The following is an 18,848-nucleotide window of genomic DNA, read 5'->3' on the forward strand; positions in this document are numbered from 1 at the left end:
GATGGTGGAGAGAGAAGTTCAGTGAGGCAGGCCAGGAAGGCTGAGAAGGATGGATGCCAGCCATGGTGGCAGGGGCATGGAGACCTGCGGTACCCGTCTCCCTCCAGCTCACACACATACTGCACGGTGGGGACCAGTCCCAGGCGCCTGGCTCCTTCCTCAGCCCCTTCTGCTGCTTCCACAGGCTCTGCTCACTATAAACTGAGGTGATGATCTCGCCGAAGACCTCGCAGGACCATAGCAGCTGGTAGATAGCGGGGCCAGCGCTGATGTCCATCAACGCATCTCCACTCACTCCTCCTGGTGGGGACAGCCCTGGGAGGCCAGCCGAGGTGGGCGAGGAGACCCCCATTCCTGCCTTCCCCAGGCCTTACAGGCTTGGGACAGTGTGCAGAGGAGGCCTGTGCCCTCCTTTACCTCACTCTGGTGCAGGGAGGGCAGTGAAGCATAGCCTGGTGCGATGCCCGGTTACCCCAACATTTCCAGAGCACTACTGGGGCCTGGTAAAGTAAGTCCCAGCCTTCTGGGCAAGTTGGAACTGACTTCCTGGATGAAGCCTGTTTGTCTCCCGTGGGTCCTGACTCTGGAACTGCATGGTACAGAAGCAACCTGGGAACAGAGCTGGAAGAAAGCTGAGAACTGGGCCAGGGCTCATGCCCAGCTCAGCCAATCCAGAAGGCGAAGGATGAGGCAACCAGTTAGAGCAAAAGCCTAAGCTAACACTCTCTAATCCCCGCGTCCTCCCTCTTGCCTTCTCCCCCAGCACCCACCTGTCCATCTGCCGAGGCCCTGGGCCAGCCTCCCCCCTCCAACATGTCTTAGATTTCTGTGGGAGCCCTAACCTTCCTTTCCTGTGTTCCTGTGTTCCTGCATGTACCCTTCTTAGACTGAGTACATGATTAGATAAAGGGTTCGGAGTGCCTCGGCCAATCGCAGCCCCCTCATGCAAGCCTCAGTCTTGCTGTGCCTCTGCCAGTGAGATCTGGGCCGGCCACCCCCTCCCTCCCTCCCTCCATGCTGGGTCTCAGTCTCCCCCCTGGGGTGCACTAAGGAATGTAAGAATTAGTCTCTACTGGTTCACCCAGTTCTAATGCCCCAGAGGAAGGATTTGTAAGCTGAATTCTGTGGTTTGGCTTCTGGTAGCCATGAACTTCTCCCCCTGTCCCCCTGTGGGTAATGCTGAGACTCAGACCCAGGGCCTCATACATGCTTGGGCAAGTCTCTTTATTTTCTTTTTGTTTTTTTGGCAGAACTGGAGATTGAGTGTCTATTTTCTGTTTTTTTAAAAAGTGTGTGTGCGTGTGTGTGTGTGTGTGTGTGTGTGTGTGTGTGTCTGTCTGTCTGTCTGTCTGTCTGTCTGTCTGTGTGGCTGTGTGCATAAGAATTTTCCTCAGATTTCCAGAGGACTCACAAAGCCCAGGAAGGCTGCACAGCCTTTCCTTCATGCCTCTCAGCAAAGGAGGCAGGCAGAGCAGCCAAGCGGCAGGCGAAGTTCTCAGGCCTTTTCTTTCCCCCAGCACAAGATAGTTCTGGCTTCAGCCTCTCCACTTCACAGATGAAGAAACTGAGGCCGACAGGCCAACAGACCCACACCCAGCTCTTTGGTCTCCAAGGCTGGAGCTCTGGACACACCACCTGGCAGAGGCCCTTTTGTTGGCAGGTTGGGGGCCAGGATGGGCCGGGCTGCCTCTGCAGCATCCTTGGTGCACAAACTCGCTGCTGTTCCTGCCCATTGGGACCCCGCTGCTTGCACCATGAAGCCCACAGGGACTGGAAGAGGTTCTCCAGGTTAAATTTCAGGATTTCATTTTCTGCCATGGTGCCTGAGTCCAAGGCATAGCAGGTGGCCAGGTAATCTTTGGGGGTTAAACTCTTTCTCGTAGTCCTCTCCTCCTGCGTACAGTCTACCGTCCACCCAGGCACATCATCTGCCTGCTCCCCTGCACAGTTGAGCCTGCACCTTCCTCCCAGCCTCTTTCCAGTGGGAGGTGGTTTTTTTTTTTTTTTTTTCTTTCCATTTATGTATTTGTTACAGGGTCTCACTATGCAGCTTGGACTTGTAGTGATCCTCCTGTTTTCAGGCTCTGCAGCACTGGGATTACAGGCATGTTCCGTCACACCCAGACTCTGTTGCTGGCTCTGCGCACCCTGGGGGCGGGGCCAGCACTGCATGTGGGACTGGGAATTGAACCCTGGTCCTTGAGCTTGTGAGAGCAGGCATTTAGTCTGCTGACATCTCTTACCAGACACCTAGTGCAAGTTTTATAAGCTTCTTGGCCCGCTTCTCTCTCCAGAGGGCCTCAGATCCTCACACAGGAAGCCAGAGCTTCAGGGCTGAATATTCTGGCTGGAGTTTATCTACTTAATAAATTCTCGAGGAACATGGGAATGCAGCAGAGTCACCAGGGCCTGGCCTTTGGTGTTCCTGGTTCCAGGGAGGCGGAATTTTGCATGCAGCTGCTGCTCGGGGTGGAGAGGGGAGAGAGGTGGACAGACAGACATACAGGGAGACAGAGGAGCAAGGCGGTAGAGGCAGAGAGAGTTCACAGATGCTTTGCGTCCCTCTTGGAGTTTGGTCAGGACAGTAAGAATCAGAGCAGAAAGGCCCCTTCGGGTAGGGAAATGGGATCCAGTGATGACTGAGATTTTGCTGACCAGGGTCAGTGAGCTTGTGCTTAAAAACAGATCGTCCACCACTGAGTTTAATCTTGTTCACTTTATCTCCTTGCTTAATCTTTTTTTTTTCTCTTTGTTTTTGCAAAGAAAATTTTTGTAGATAACGTATTTTTAACTTCATTTTTTATTTGTACATATTTGCCACACATGTTCCTCAGATTCATCCTAGGGATTTTGTACCTGTACGTAATACATCTTGATTCGTTTTTTGCCCCGTTCCCCTCTACTCCCTCAACCCTTCTTCCCCAGCCCCATTTCCAGAAGCTTCATTTCCATTTCTCCTTATGTTTTCCCATCTCTCTCCCTTCACCCCTCTCCCTCTCCCTGCTCCCCTTTCCTCCTGCACATATTCTTTCTCCTTCCTCCTTCTGTCCTCCATTATTGTCCCTGTTTCCCCTTTGGGTTTCTCATGCAAGAGAAACAACTCAATTTTTAAACATGTGCATGTGTCAGCCTTTTCTTTTTGTGCAGTGCAGGAGTACAGGGAGGCAGGGCCCCTGGGGATAGTGGGAAGCCTCACATTTGGACAAACTATTTTAAAAATGTGACTTTACATGTATACGACAAGGACATGTCAGGACACTGCACTGAAGTTCACACACACACACACACACACATACACACACACACACACACACACACACACACCTACATGTACAACTGGGGTAAAGTGAAATAAGGTGAGTAGCCAGAACCAGTATTAATGTTTTAATCTTACACTACTGCTTTAGAGGATGTCATCACTGAAGAAGGCTGGATAACCTTTCTCACAACTTACAAGATACCTTTGAGCTTCCTAAAAGACTTTGTGGTGTCATCGAAAACTAAAGACTGTTTAAATTTAAAAAGTTGATTACAGGGCTGGTGAGATAGCTCGGCAGTCTAAGAGCCTGCCTGGTGAGAGAAAGAACCCGGCTTCAATCTCCAGCACTGTATGCCATGCCAGCTCTGGAACCCCAGGCACTGTGCCAGCCATGAAACTGGGCATGGTGGCGCACGCCTGTAATCCTAGCGCTGGGGAAACTGAGACAGGAGGATCACTGCAAGTCTGAGCTGTGCAGTGAGACACTGTACCAAATAAATAAATAAGATTTTTAAAAATTTAAAAAGTTTATTACAATAAAAGACACGGTGCCGATGATTGTCCTCAAGATAGTCCCCTTTGCCTTGAGCACACTTCTCCCGTGGTTTTGCCACTTCCTGGAGCAGTTCTGGAGCGCCTTTCTTCATGCCTTCAGCTGTACTGTCACAGTGCCTTGATGTCCTGAATTAATTTAAATGTTCACCTTTCATGATCATTTCAACTTTGGGGAAAAGCCGCTCTGTGCAGAGTTAGAGCAGTGAACAGAGCAGATGAGGACCACCACGGCGTCTGATGAGCCTGCCTTTCTCTTGGGCGGTGCTTGGCAGCCGTGTTCAGTGCATGTTTTTTCTCTTTTTGAATCACATCTCATGAAAGCACTCAGGAAAGAAGGTTTCCAGAGCTGCTTCCGAAGGTGTCAAGAACAATGGAATAACTGTATTCCGAGTGAGAGGCAGTCTTTTGAGAAGGATCAGTGGCAATGTGTCTTGTACTGTGATACATTTTTGAAATTTAAGCAATCATATGTGTTTAATAAAAATTTTTTCTTTTATTTATTTGTTAGAGGGTCTCACTATGTAGCTCTGATTCATAGTGATGCTCCTGTCTCAGCCTCCCCAGCGCTGGGATTACAGGTGTGTTCCACCATACTTGGTTTCAGTGGCCCAAATGGTGTACCCAGAGTGGGGGTCAGCACGGTATGCAGTACGGGGAATCGAACTCAGGTCCTTGTGCTTGCCAGGCAGGCACTTATGCTGCCGAGCTATCTCCCAGCTCTGGCCACGTGTTTTCTTTTCTTTTCTTTTTTTATTTATTTATTTTGTGTGTGTGTGGCCAGCTCAGCCCACCAGGGGGCGGGGCTGGCTGGCATGTGGTGCTGGGGATTGAACCGCGGTCCCCGTGCTTTGCTTGACTTAGCTTGTTCTAAGTAGGTGCTTTAGACCACTGAGCCATCTCACCAGCCCTGGCCATGTGTTTTCATTACACCTCTTACAACTGCATGGGAGTCCACAGTAGCCTCCAAATAAAATTTCTCTCCACAATGTGTGGCCAAGTTCTCCTTTCAAAGGTCATCTTAAAGTAAAGAGATTTCAGGCAGCAAATTAGTATGTTTTGCAAGGGCAGCTCTGGGCCCGAGCTGGTGAAAAGCTCCCCTTACAGGTGAGAGGAGTGTGAAGGAGGACATCTGGGATAGACTCCCTGGCATTTATGGAGGACTCCTGTGCATGGGGGCTTCCTGCCATCTGCACAACAATTTGCAAAGCATGATGCTGACAAGGTGCAATGTGCCTTGTCAGGAAGCCCTGGAAACAACAGTGGGAGCCAGAGTCAAGCAAAACCTGTGTCCAAAGCTGGAATGGAGATGGGCCCAAGCCTCACCTGCTGCCTGTCTAAGCCCACTGACCTCCCACCTGGCTCTCTTTGTGCTCCAGTGGTGCTGCTCAGAGAGCATCCTGGGGTTCTGCCCCAAGGACACCAAAGGGCCACCTTAAGCAGGAGGACCCCTGCTTCCCAACACCCAGAACCAAAGACAGCCTCTAGGTTCAGGACTTCAGGCTTAAGGGAAAGCATTGTCACAGAATACACACTGTAATCCACCTTTCATCATAATTCTCCTATTTTTATTGCATTGAATATATAATTCCTCCATTTCTGAAAGTCATACAGCTTGGGCCAGGGGTATTTCTTCCATGAAGAAAATGTCAATTCTATGCTGAATGGTGGCAAGACAACTGCCTCTCTGGCTGACCTCTGCTCAAATTATTGAAAGCGAATTTCATGTTGGAATCCAGGAGATCTCAGTTGTCGTGGATGAAAACGGCTGTTGGCACTGAGTGTGTGATATCCATCCCAGAGTGTCTTCCATCGCTAGCCACTGCTGGACACTGTACCTGGGAATCCTTCATGCACGTAGTGTCTCCCAGTACATGCGCACGTCTGCCTGCCGAGTCCATGTCACCCCTCCACGGCACACACAGGCTCTACGCATGGCAACTCCAGGCAGCTGTTGGAGTAAGGTTGACTTAACTTCTCCCTTCATGTTGTGGTAAACGTCTCACAGGTTTCCAGTACCACAAATAATGTAATCAATATTGTGGTGCATGAGCTTTTTGCTGTGTTTTGTAGTTTGGCTTTAGTTAGGCTGAACACCCACACTGCACATGGGATCATTGGACTAAAGCTTGAAAACTTTTCCTGGAACTAATTTGGGCAAGTCATTTGGGAAAAATAGTTACTAAGTTATTTTTCCAAGGAAAACAAATTTTGCCATTTAATTTTTTAGGACAAATATTTGCTTATTTTTCTAATGAAGTACAATATACTACTATAATAAATAGCTAATTTAGATAGAAATTAACAGGCAGCCAGAGAGAGTCTAGGTCTTCGAAGGAGTCTGTACAAAAGATACATGGGAGCTGTGGCTGGAGAGAAACTAGGAGACAGCCAGGCCTGCAGGGCTCCCTGGAGATAGACAGCAGCTGCAGATGGTGCCGTGATCAGCACCACCTGGTCCAGGTGGCATCTGATCACAGGTAGGGGACCAGAACAGCCTGACCCAGCTTCTTCCCCTTCCCTGAAAAGGCTTGATCTTTCTACATTAGAAGTTATAGGTAATCGGGGGCTGGGGAGATGGCTCAGTGGAATATGCGCTTCCCTGGCAAGCGCAAGGGGCTGAGTTCAATCCCCGGTTTGGAAAAAAAAAAAAGAAGTTATAGGTAATCTGAAGTAAGCGATGCCCACCACGTACCCTTGTGACACATGTCACTTCCCTATAGGATCAATGTTAGCTGAGCTTCTATACCTGCAACCGCTTAGGTTGGCCTTAGCTTGGCTGAGTGTCTTGAAGGATGGTCATTTCTGTGTATAAAAAAGCACCTAGAAAAAGAGCCTCAAACAGCTACTCACTTTTGAGGCTCCTCTTGTTTTCTGGAGCTTTCTCTCAAAAACCTTTTCCTACTCTTAACCTTCTTTCTCCCGTATTCATTCCTCAGTTATCCAGAGACACTCAGCTCATCTGACACCTAGCAGCTTATAAGTCACTTCTCTGTGACACTATCATAGGGTCTGATAAATTTGTTGTTTTCTCTTTGCATATTTTTCTAAGTTTAGAATGTTCTCTGATCCCAGGGACTTGGAAACTCTGCAGTGCTGACTGCATCTGTGTTGACTTGTAAAAGACATGCTGCTCTGTGTTGGATTTTGGTATGGGATGAGGCTGGCAATTCACCAGAGTTCATATTTTTGCCCTGTGTTGTTTATATTTCCAGCTTCCCTCTTCTGGGCTGGTTTCTTCATCCCACAAAGTCAACAGGAAGACAGATAGCAGAGGTCACATGGAGTATGGTGTACTGAGATGGTTGTTTTCTTAGCATGGGATAGTGACTTTTTTCATATCATATTTTTTTTCATAGTTGCCTTTTAAATTGCTTCATTTTGTTGACTTACTGAAAATCATAGCAGAAAGATGCCTCATGTGATGCACCACTCTTCAAATGGACTGAAGCAGCCCTGGTGTGAACAGAGTGCTGCCAACTTGACGAAGGCAGACAGTAGCACGGGCTTCTCAAGTTCTAGCAATTCTGCCACCCCAGGGAGGCATGGCCATGCCTGCAGATGTTTTGAGTGGCCCAAAGTGTGAACCGCGATGCCACAGTTGCCAAAAAATTCTGCAATGAAGACCTGAAGATTCCTGTCCCAACAAAGAATGACCTGGTGCAAAGCATCAATGTCCTGAAGTGTTTTTCTCCCTTAGAAACTATTCTTAAGAGAGTCACTTTGGACAAGTGTTCCTAGCACTGTGGGGGTCTCTGGCTAGGTTGGATTGAAGCATGCACTGGGATGGAGAGGGAAGGTGAGGGTGGGTGAAGAAGGCAGGGAGCAGCCGGAGGGTGGAGCCCAGGGGAGGAACTTGGGTTCATTCCTCTGGGCAGCAGGAGGTGCTGCAGGCCTTGAGCTGGGGAGGGTGTCCTAAGTCCTCCCAAGGACATGCAGCCCATCATCCTGGGCAGATGCTCTCCCCTACCCTTGCACAGACCCCCTAGACACCCCATCCATTCGTGGGCCCTGGAGCACTCCCTGGGTGGTACAGTTGTGTGCACTCCATTGCATACGCAAATGGGTGCTTCACTGTGCCCCTGAGCATCCAGAACTGGGTATTCATTCTTTAGCTCCTTTGCTGTCGGTTGCTGCAGGAGACCCTTCCTGGGCAGCTCTGTATCAGTCCTCAGAGGACTGTGGTTCTCCTGGCCTAGCCTGGAGTTACTGTGAAGGTTCATTTTATGTGTCAGACTGACTGGGCCACAGTGTCCAGACCACTGTGTGGTCATTCATTGTTTGAGATGCTTCTGTGAGGGTGCTTCTGAAGAGATTCCTTTTGAATGAATGGATTTTGAGGCAGACGCCTTCCCTGAAGCTGCATCGAATCAAGTGAAGGCCTGAGGAGAAGTGAATGAGCTTCCCCATCAGGCTGGATTTCTGCGCAGATGGCCTTTGTCCTGCGCCTTCCTGCTGGCCCTGCTCTGGGCCTCCAGCCTGACAGCCCATCCTGCAGGGCTGGTCTTGCAACCTCCATAATCACATAAGCTGATTCCTTAAAATAAACCTCTTTTCATGCTTAATTCCTATGTATATTTTTTCCTCTGTAAAACTGACTAATATAGGTATCATGTAACTTCCTTCAGCCTATACCTGAATCTCTGTTATACTGTTCCTTTATTGAACATTCCCTATGCTGGGCAGCATGTGTACCTGTAATCCTAGTACTCAGGAGGCCTGAGGCAGGAGGATGATGTGTTTGTGCTACATAGGAGGATACTGCCACAAAGAAAAGAAAGTAGGAGAGGCAGAGAGAAGGAGGGAGGAGGAGGAGGGAGAGAGAGAGCATAAGAAAGAGAGAGAGAAAGAGAGAGAGAGGAAGGAGGAGGAGGAGAAGGAGGAGGAGGAGGAGAAAGAGGAGGAAGAGAAGGAGGAAGAGGAAAAGGAGGAGGAGGAGGAGGAGGAGGAGGAAGAGGAGGAGGAGGAGGAGGAGGAGGGAAGGAAGGAGGGAGACAGAAGGAAAAGGACTCCTTGAATTTTGTAACATGAACACCTGACTCCTGCCTACTTGAAGTCAGACAAGTGACTCCTGGGTGACCCTGGCACTGTGAAGGCTGTAGGCTGTGGGCTCTCAGGAGTCAGAATTGGTTGTTTACTTGAAGCTAGTGCTAAGCGTTCTTGTCCCCCTCACTATTTGGGCTGCAAGCCCAGATTCATTAAGGGTGGAAGATTCATTGCTGTCTGGTCTGAGGCCAAGTCAGAGCTATTTTTTGGTGCCGAAAATGGAAGTTGAGCTTTTCTCTGTCTGGAAGGTTTTACAAAACACTCCCATTCTGAAGGGAAGAACATAGAGGCTAACTCGGGCATTAGCTTATCTGAGGCCACATGTCTACTGGCTCACCAAAAAGCCAGGACTCTTCTGGCAGTTTGGGCCTTATGACTGCATGTGCTTGTCCTTGTTTGTGGAGACTTGGCCTGCCCAGTGATGCGGGGCCAGCCACCCTGCCCTGCCCTTTCCTCTCCCCCAAGTCTGAGCTCCAATCTCTAACCAGGCTGGGACCATGGAGCTATGCATGCTGGCTGGATTGAGGAAAGTCTCTGAGTCCTGCTGCCCACCAGGGAATGATGGGCACCTCCCTGTGACCTCAGGCCCATGACACCGGTGACCTAGGGAGTGACTTTGGTCCTCAGAGCCAGGGGAGTAGGCATGCAGATGGGGACATTCTGACTCCTGCCTGAGGTCACATGCAGCACAAGAGCTGAGCACCAGCAATTGCCTGAGGTAGACAGGGGCCAGTCCCTAGAGCAAGCAGGGTCACAGCGTCTGCAGGAGCCACTGTGGCCCTGGGCATGGAGTTTCAGGTAGGCTGTGTCAGTGTGATAGCAGCACACGGGTATCCATATCCCTTCTGCCCCTCCCAGAGCTGGGTCCCCAAGGCCTAGCCAGTGTGGGAGGGGCAGGGGAGGAGTCAAATTCCTGGCGGTGGAGTCAGGAGCTCCGAGCCTCTATAAACCAGGGCAGGCAGGAGGAGGATGAACTCTGGGCCACCATGGAGCGCAATTTCACTGGTCCCGATGAGTACCAGAAGCACTTCATGCCCAAGGACTACCTGGCAACCTACTACAGCTTTGAGTGTGGCTCCTCTTCTGAGACAGAGATGGTCAAGTTTAATCTGCAGTGTCTCCACCAGACTTTTGGCCCAGGTAAGCAGTGACGGCCCTTCTCCACCCTCAGCCTCTCTCTGAGGACTCTGTGTGAAGGACAGAAAAAAGATGTCCTGGGCGAACCAGGCCACCTCCAGGGGCTTTGGGGCTTGGGAGGTCAGGTCTGTCTCCTCATTACCTTGGAGCAGTGTGTAATCTGGGGGTCGGGATGTGCAGGGGAAGAGTTACCATCACACAGTTCCAAAAATGCTCTCTAGCCAGGGAGATAGCTCAGTGGCTCAGCCCCTGCCTGGGAAGAGTTTGATTCCCAGAATGAAAAACAACCCTCCCCCAATACAAAACCACCAAAACTGCTCTCCATAAGCCCAGATGCCCAGGCCAATGGGGGTGGCTTTCTGATCTTCAGAAGTAGAGCCTTGTTCTGAGGCAAGAGAAAGACAAGGGCAAGCAGTGGGATTGTGGTGGGTTTAGGATCCCAGCGTATTTGGATTGTACGTCTTGGATGTTGTGATGATGAGGGCCTGAAGAGTGCTGTGTGGGGTGTCAGCCACAACACAAACCTGCTGGCTTGGTCCTCAGCACCAGGGCCCTTGGCCGAGCCATCTCCCGGGAACTGATGATAATCACCTGCCCATGGGGACTGGGGTTGGTGAGTGCACTCTGGGGTGGGCAGCCAGATCTTCACTCAGGGTACTGGGCTGAGGAACAGAGACCTGGAGTAACAGCACTAGGAGGCTGCGAGCCTGGTGAATAAGCAGGACGGGAAGCAGAGCCAGAGAGCCGAGATGGCCCCGAGCCTGGGCTCCGAATGCAGGGCTGGAGGCCAAGCTCCATTCCATCATTCAGTGACCCTTGGCTTATCTCTGCAGTCTTCCCAGGTCCTCTTCCCCCATCCCCCTGCTGGAGTCCATCCAGGTGGGACTTCCAAGGGAGGCGTGGCCCCAAGCACCTGGAACTGAAAGGCCACTGGAGGAAAGGAGGGAGGAGAGAAAGGGAGGGGATGCTCAGAAGGCTGTAGCATGGTCTACTCCAGAACAGGGCCTGAAGCTCCGGCTTTCTGTCCAAGAGGGAGGAGAGCTTACCTGTTGGCTGAGAGACATGCAACCAATTGAACTTTTCCCAAAGTGGGTTTCCTAATCCATAACACGGAAATAGAAAGAAGAGTCACTTTACAGGGTAGTTCTGGGTTGCAAACGGAAATTAATGCAATAGGATACTGGGCAGGGGCTTGGTCTATAGGAAGCTGCCAGGCTTGATGGCCATCATGCTTGTAGCTGTACCTCCTTGAGGGAAGAAAGGGAGCATGTCCTTCTTGCCCCTCAGACTGTCGTGGGTCTCATCTCTCTGGCCTGCTTACACCAGCCTCAATGATCTCTCACTATCACAGGTGGCCTCCGAGGAAAAACACTGATTGATGTCGGCTCAGGCCCTACCATCTACCAAGTGCTGGCTGCCTGTGAGGCCTTCAGCGACATTACTCTTTCCGACTTCACGGACCGAAACAGGGAGGAGCTGCAGAAATGGCTGAGCAAGGATCCTGGGGCCTTTGACTGGACCTTGGTGCTGAAATTTGCCTGTGAGCTGGAAGGAAACAGGTAAGGGACAGGGCTTCGGAGCTCTCTAGGGGCTGGATCTCACCTCTTGCATCAGAGGTCTCTCTTGCCTGGTAATGGTCCCTGACATTTCTGGGACAGCAGGACCCTTAAAGATGCACCAGGTATCTTGAGGTGGGGACACAGTAGACAGACTCCCTTGGGGTTTGCATGGTGCTGGGACATGGCAAAGCAGATATAGCCAGGTGATGGCACCCATCTTCTCTCCTTTTTTCCTTCACTTTCGTACCCTCCCTTCCTTTCCTTTTTGCCCTTCCTTCCTGCATTTCTTCCTACCTTGTTTCCTTTTCCTTCCTTCCTCCCTCTTTTCCTTCCTCCTTATCGTCTCTACCTGTTGTGACAATATGACACCTGTGCCCATCCTCCAGCATGACACCGGGACACAAGAAGACTTACCTGCGCTTCTCCTGTGTTCCCTGCTCCCTGTCTCCCATACTTGATAAAATCACTAACATGAATTACATGTTTCTTATTCCTTTGCTTTCTGAAAATAATCTTTTATTAGCTGTCTATATATGTCTAAACAATACCTTTGAACTTCCTAACACAGTAATTTGCTCTGTCGTCTTCTAGGATTTGCTGTTCATTGATCAACATTATATTTTTAAGATAGTTGTACTCATATATTATCAGTAGAGAATTCTTTCATTCATCTTTCCATCAATGATGTTTGTGGTGCCCTGACCACACCTGGGGTTCCTTCTCCCTCATGGGGAGCAACGGAAGGGGTTTGCATGGAATGAGAGAGAAAGGTTCCTAGAAATGTGGTACACTCTTCCTATTTCCTGCCGGGGAGACTGAGGCCTAGACTGACAGAGGCCTGCTCCCAAGTTCCACAGGGCCTTAGGCAGAAATCCTGTGGGGATGCAGAGGTTCCTCCTCTGCTGGTCACATGCATGGGCCTTCCTTGCAGCCTCCATCCGAGGCTTCTGAACGCTTTGGTCTCCCCACAGCAGCCGCTGGCAGGAGAAGGCTGAGAAGCTCCGGGCCACCGTGAAGAGGGTACTCAAGTGTGATGTGAACATGAGCAACCCACTGGCGCCAGTGGAGCTGCCACCTATGGACTGTGTGCTCACCCTGCTGGCCATGGAGTGCGCCTGCAGCAGCCTGGCCGCCTACCGGGCTGCACTGTGCAACCTTGCCTCTCTGCTCAAGCCGGGTGGGCACCTGGTGACCAGCATCACGCTGCAGCTTTCTCACTACATGGTGGGGAAGCGTGAGTTCTCCTGTGTGTCCTTGACGAAGGAGGAGGTGGAGCAGGCTATCCTGGATGCTGGCTTGGATATCGAGCAGCTTCTGCACAGTGCCCAGAGCTACTCTACCACCACGGCTCCCAACAAGGGAATCTGCTTTATTGTGGCCCGAAAGCGGCTTGGGCCTTAAGCCAAGGGGTCAGCCAGGGGTCCCTGAGCCATGATGGCAGGGGTTAGAAATGGGAGATGTCGAACAACCCCTGCTTTCAACACTCACCTTCTACCCTCTAAAGTCTAGGTTCTAGCACCCTGGTTTAGAGATCTAAGTTTCCAACACAGCTTCTCCTCTACTCCTAGGAATGTCCCGCTTCTAATATCCTGAGCTCTCTGACTCCTGTGCAACTCTAGCGCGCCCAAGACCATTTCAGTTTTCACCCAGGTAGCAAAGACAAGGACAGTGTCCTGTTGACAGCGTTGTGTTGGGGAGTGTTTCAAAACCAGCTCATCAGATTGTCTCCCTGGTGTAAGAATCTGAAAGAGCAGATACAACCTGGAAGCTGTGACAGATACTGTGAAAGGGAAAGAAGCTGCTCAAAGGGAGGAACAACTGGGATGAGGGAGAGGAGGCAAGGAAAGAAAGAAGGAGGGAAAAATATTTATGTATATGCACAGGACGGCTTGGATAATTGTACTGCCGATTTCTACTGCTCTATTGAAAGGAACAGTTAATGCTTAATTTTTTTCTTCTTTTTAATTTTTTTGACCAATTTTGCATGCTCATATCTGGTAATGGAACGACTAATTTGAAGACAACGGTATGTATTATATCAACCATTACTGAAATCCTCTCATTTTGCTTAGTGAAATTCTGCATCATTTTAAACATTTTTTATTGTATCTTTATTCTCTTTAAAAACTTAAAAAAGAAGAAATTATAGTAGGAAGAAAAACCCACCCTATCTCTAATAAGACAAAAACTGATTTTTCAGTGATATCAATTTTTGCAGTGCGAGTGCTCCTGCCCTGGCTGAGCTCAAGCTAACAGTGTTTTAACTTCTGTCTTATAAAACTCTTAACACTTACGGTCAGCTCTCACACACAGGTACAAGTCAGCCTAAACACACCGCAGCCTCCAGATAAGGGCTGGTAGATTTGGTAAATAAAAATACAGGGTGCTCAGCTAATTGACATTTAGATGAATGAAATAACATTTTTGAAGGATAAGAAAGCCTTCCAAATTGTGTGGGATGTACTTCTAACTGTTCTCTGCTGTTCATCTGCAACTCACGGTTACCCAGGGGCCCTCTCTGTCCCCTGGAATACCCACTCTAGCCCTGCGCTTCTGGCCCCAGAGTTAAAAGAGCTCCTGTCCAGGAGTCAGGACTGTGCCTCACCCACACGTGCAAGTTAGAAAAGGCTCTCCTGCTGGGGACACATTGCAGAAAGCTGTCCTTTGGGTAGATGAATTGTCCAAAGGTACCCCATGTCCCTTTCTCTTGCACAGGACGATTGGAGGAAGAAACCCCTTCCCTGAGCTGACTTGATTTCTCCCCTGAGCACCTCTCAACAGTTTCCCCTTGCCCCTCAAGTTGCACCTGTGTGGGGTCCACCCAGCTGAGCTGGACTCAACCACCCTCAGAAGGCTCAGAGGATCAGGATTCTAGTCACAGCCCTGCTTCTTCTCTGGACCTCGTGCTCCCTACCTGAGGGCGGAGGAAGAGGGTCTCATCTAATCATTCACAGGAAAGTTTTAGAAGCAGGAAGCCATAGATGCAAATGTGCTTGGAGAAGTAGAAGATTTTCAGAAACTGACACATTGGTGTTAATTTTGCAGGGGTCAAAACTTCAAGAGCGTCTCAGAATTACCAAGGCTGCTCTATGTTGTTATAGCCCAGGAGGCAAGCCAGGCGACTTCCCTAGAGACAGGGTTGGAGTGAGAAGCCAAGTGCCTCCAGTCCTAGCCCATCCCGTGTGCTAGATGTCCAGGCCTTGGCGGGCAGTGTCCCCCCACCCTTGGCTCTCTTGGCAGGGCTTGGGCCTTGGCCTGCGCCCCGCTGCTTCCTCTCTTCCCAGCTCATGCTTCACTCCTTTCACTACGCAGATCACAGCTGTGCTCTGGTCCCAGCAGACACCTCTGAACTTTTTGGAGAGGAATGGTGTAGGATGGCTTTAAACATGCTATGGCAGAATGGTCAGCAGTCATCCAAAGTGGTGGCAGCGGACATGGTGACCCTGAGAATCTATGTCCAGGAACAGGGGAGAGGAAGGGGCAGAAATGAGGTGTGGTGGGGAATTTTAAGGACGCAGGAAGTTTCTGTGAATGCAGTCATACATGGGCCGGATTCCTCAAGGTTGCAGATGGCGATGCCCAGGGGAGGAGCTATCAAGGAAACAAGTGGAGAGTGTGTCCCTCCTTCCAGGTGATGGGCTTCTGTGCTGTGGAGGGCAAGCTGACCTAAACATGGCCACGAGACACAGAGCAGCAAACAGCACACCTGGCTGCTGTGGCTGCTCGGTGTGCAGAGGTCTGCTGCCTCAGGAGGAGGGAGGAGGGCTTCGAGAAAGCTGCCAGCAGGTTGAACTGGGACAGGCTGGGTGGGGACTGCTGTGGACCTGCCACATATGTACAAGAAGATGACTTGTACTCTGCACGTATTAATAAAGCACACTGATTCACCCTTGGTACTAGCAGAATCTATAAGATGCTGGTGAAACTATGGGATGAGGGTAGGAGTGGAGGTGCCGGAGTCATTAGAGGAGCACATCTTATGGCAGAGTTTGGAGGGAAAGTGGACCCATGTGTCCTGGTTCCTTGTGTATAGTAATTCACTGAGTTGATGTCCTCCTAGGATACTGAGTAGGTTACCTGCTATAGGAATATAATACAAAATTTATCCCTAGTGCTATCACTCTCCCCTCCCCCCATGAAATTGTCTTACAATAGCCAACTACTGGTTCAGTGACTCAGTGCCAACAAAGCTAGTATCTCTGTGATGAATGCGGCCTTTCTGCATGGTCGCAAAAGGGCCCCTCTAGCTCCAGGTGGTGTGCATAGTTTTATGGTAGTGAAATGGAGCAAAGAGATTTCATTCTTGATCTTTAGTCTTATGAGGAAAGCAGTAGCTACTCCAGAAACCTAGTGGTTTGGCCATGTCCCTGCCACCCCCAGGTGCACTTTAGGCTAGGAAAGGAAGTATGTCTTCTGTACCAGGCAGTGCCTAGGGTGAGTGTTGGGACACTGGCACTCCAACTGGCTTCCAAAGCCCTGCCCCTATGACACCACCTGCTGAGGCCCTAGGTACTGCCTGTTGAAGCCCCAGTGGCCTCTGCCTTGCAGTAGCCTTGCTCACTGCCTGCTGCTTGCCTTAGCTGATGTCTCTTGTTCCTGGCAGCTCCAACTTCCTGGTATCTCTCAGAATGTTCGGCCTCATTCTCACCCCTTCACACACTGCCTTTGCAGGGCACATCATCTTGTCTCTCAGACCTTCTTCTGAAATTTTTTTTGGGGGGAAGGCTGCATGACCCTGTATAGCTTTTGCATTCTGTTTTTGCAGAACCGGGGATTGAACTCAGGCCCTTGTACCTGCCAGGCAAGCACTTGTTCTAATGAGCTATCTCCCCGGCCAGCTTTTGCATTCTGCAAGCTTATAAAACTAGCATGTGGATGACACCAAGACCTGGTGCCAGCCCCAGAAGTTGCCAGGTCCACTTGGTTCATGGCCCCACCAGGCTCTTAAGGCCTGGATAGCTGAGCACTGGAACCTGAGTCCTGAAGAACCAATGGCCTGGTGGTTTTCTTAGACCTTCTTGGATAGGGTGTCTCATAACAAAGATGTTTAGTTTCACAGTTCATAGGCTTCAAGTGTGGGGTCTTATTGACCTCTCACAAGCTGTCAAGTCCTATTGTTCTGAGAAGAAGTGCTAGGAGTCTTGTGATGCTAATCTTTTCAATAACCAAGCTCTCTTCTGCTCCAACTTTGCATGTTGTTTCTCATGTGATGCTGCCAAAACCTTTTAAGACGAGATTTTAGCTCATGCTTCTCAGTGTAAATCTCATTAAAAGCTGTGTGATTTCTCTTACACCATGTTAGGGCTGCTTCTATTTCTCTCCTTTTTTTTTTTTTTCAATGCTGGGAATTAAACTGAAGGCCTCAACAAGTGCTAGACAAGAGCTCTACCACTGAGCTGCACCCTCAGGTCCTCAGGGCTGCTTCTTTGCCCAGCATCTCCGAACCTTTCCAAACTCTTCGAGTGAACCATTTTGAAATGTGGAGGACCACCTGAGCAGCTCTCCTTGAAAGAAAAGTGACTGTCTCCATTTTGACTGAGCCTGACCCTATGTCCTCGTATTGTTCTGTACAGAGCTGGCTAGGACTCCTGTTTATCCTTCAATTGGCCTTAAGCAATGTGTATTGGTCTAGCTGAGGTGATGGTGATAGTCTTTGAAGGTGGTGAGCGTGTTTCCCTGGTAACCTACACCTGCTGCTCTTTAATGTGAGCTGGGTCGAGACAGGACGGTAGAGCTAATGCTCCATGGTGCCAGCTGGGATTGAGCCTGAGACAGAGGCCATGACTTCCTGGGGCTTGAAAGGCTACACCAAAGCTGAAGCACCAGACTTACCAAAACATTAGATACTATATAATGTAGATTACTCTCTCTCTGCATATCCTCTCTGCATATCGGCAGAGGTAAATGTAGGCAACCCATCTAGCTCAGCTCACAATGATCCCCTACTTCCCACAATTCTCAGTCAATCCTCCTCAAGCCACTCCCCTACTGAGTAAAAACTGGGTGAGGCCCTAGGTTGCTCTCTTGGTTCCAGAAAGCCATCTTCGTGGCTGGACTTAGAAGCCCTTGACTCCCTGATGATTGAAAATATAACTTAAGTGTTTTTATTTTCGCCGTGGGTTGCATTGTAAGTGGTAGATTGGAATCAACCTGATGGGATTCCAATAACATAACTTTGGGATTATAAATATTGGCTTCTTGGACCGAGACGAGGACCTGGAAGTGTCTCCTACACTGAAAAGCTTCCCAACCACATGTCAGGTAGAGTCACAGCAATCACTCCATCTCTTGGGTACCAAAATCTATACCCAATTACCATCCCACTTCTGGGAAACAATATTTGACACTTCAAAGGGAAGACATTTGTTTGGGCTGCATTTACAGTCCATAGTCCATGGCTGGCGGCTCCAGCACAGACGCAGCCTGGCCAAGGGCTCTGACGGGAGGATCTGTTCACATCAAGGTAGCCAGGAAGCAGACAGAGAAGGGAGGAGTTGCCAGGGAGATCCACCCTTCCAGCTCATTCCCCAATGGCTGGACTCTTGTGATGGCACCCCATCTCCTAACAAGAAGCCACCTATGGCACCCCACAGCCCAACCTTCTTCCAAAAGCCTTGCCACTGAGCACATGAAGCTTATGGGTGATGTCTAACAGTTGGCAGCTGCCAGCCTCAGCCATGTTCTTTCTGTGTTAAGTGTGACTGGCCCTGGCTTTGTTTCTTCTCCTGAAGGCTACTCCTCTAGAGCCCATTACTTCATCCATGCCATTCCCATGCCAATCTTAGAAGAATCATCAGAATGAGAAACCACGGCCCTCTGCACCATGATTACCAGCCTCCTGGTGGATGTTCTTCCTCCCAGCCTGAAAGCCCCAGAGAGGAGGCAGCACCTTCCTCTGCAGATGGAGCCCTTACCCAATGGAACATTGCCTGGTGGGTCCCACAGGGCTCAGCTGGATGCGAGGGCCCATTCTGTGCTCAGCTACATGCCTTCCACCTCCTGTAGGTGTGCCCTGGACCTGGGGGGCTGGGTAAGAGCCCACCTGCACGCCTAGGCCTTCTCCAGGTGTGCCCTGGGACCTGGGGAGCTGAGTGAGAGCCCATCTACATGCCTTAGGCCTCCTCTGGGTGCACCTGGGACCTGGGGAGCTGGGTGAGAGCCCACCTGCATGCCTTACACCTCCTCTAGGTGTGCCCTGGGCCCTGCAGAGGTGGGTGAGAGTCCAGCTGCATGCCTTAAGCCTTCTCCAGGTGTGCCTTGGGACCTGGGGAGCTGAGTGAGAGCCCACCTGCATG

At 50.2% G+C, this 18,848-nt stretch overlaps 1 protein-coding gene, 1 long non-coding RNA gene and 1 pseudogene across 3 annotated transcripts; 1 reads left to right on the plus strand and 2 right to left on the minus strand.

Moving 5' to 3' along the window:
• LOC101569683 overlaps positions 1-1,918 on the minus strand; it is a 5,842-nt pseudogene extending 3,924 nt beyond the window's left edge.
• A 3,439-nt stretch (positions 1,919-5,357) lies between these two features.
• On the minus strand, positions 5,358-6,880 carry LOC111815338. Its single transcript, XR_002820043.1, has 2 exons — positions 6,561-6,880; positions 5,358-5,959 (listed from the first exon to the last, which is right to left on the minus strand). It is a non-coding gene; the product is annotated as an uncharacterized LOC111815338 (long non-coding RNA).
• Positions 6,881-9,801: 2,921 nt separating this feature from the next.
• On the plus strand, positions 9,802-13,351 carry Inmt (indolethylamine N-methyltransferase). 2 transcript variants are annotated; one of them, XM_023709936.1, is made up of 3 exons: positions 9,802-9,997; positions 11,346-11,553; positions 12,528-13,351. In XM_023709936.1, the coding sequence occupies exons 1-3, from the start codon at positions 9,844-9,846 to the stop codon at positions 12,952-12,954; spliced, it is 789 nt and encodes a 262-aa protein (XP_023565704.1). In that variant the 5' UTR covers positions 9,802-9,843; the 3' UTR covers positions 12,955-13,351. The 2 variants fall into 2 exon arrangements, with proteins under 2 accessions (XP_023565704.1, XP_004626581.1); XM_004626524.2 differs by having other exon boundaries at positions 9,804-9,997; positions 12,525-13,351.
• Positions 13,352-18,848: the final 5,497 nt, after the last annotated feature.

This window comes from Octodon degus, unplaced genomic scaffold (assembly GCF_000260255.1).
Source record: "Octodon degus isolate 3935 unplaced genomic scaffold, OctDeg1.0 scaffold00015, whole genome shotgun sequence".
Classification (NCBI taxonomy): Eukaryota; Metazoa; Chordata; class Mammalia; order Rodentia; family Octodontidae; genus Octodon; species Octodon degus.

Bases quoted from the DNA above. Each gene is read 5' to 3' on its own strand.
- Inmt (XM_004626524.2), top strand. From the start codon at position 9,844: ATGGAGCGCAATTTCACTGGTCCCGATGAGTACCAGAAGCACTTCATG. The intron at 9,998-11,345 runs GTAAGCAGTGAC...TCACTATCACAG, and splicing joins CCACCAGACTTTTGGCCCAG to GTGGCCTCCGAGGAAAAACA. The intron at 11,554-12,524 runs GTAAGGGACAGG...GTCTCCCCACAG, and splicing joins TGTGAGCTGGAAGGAAACAG to CAGCCGCTGGCAGGAGAAGG.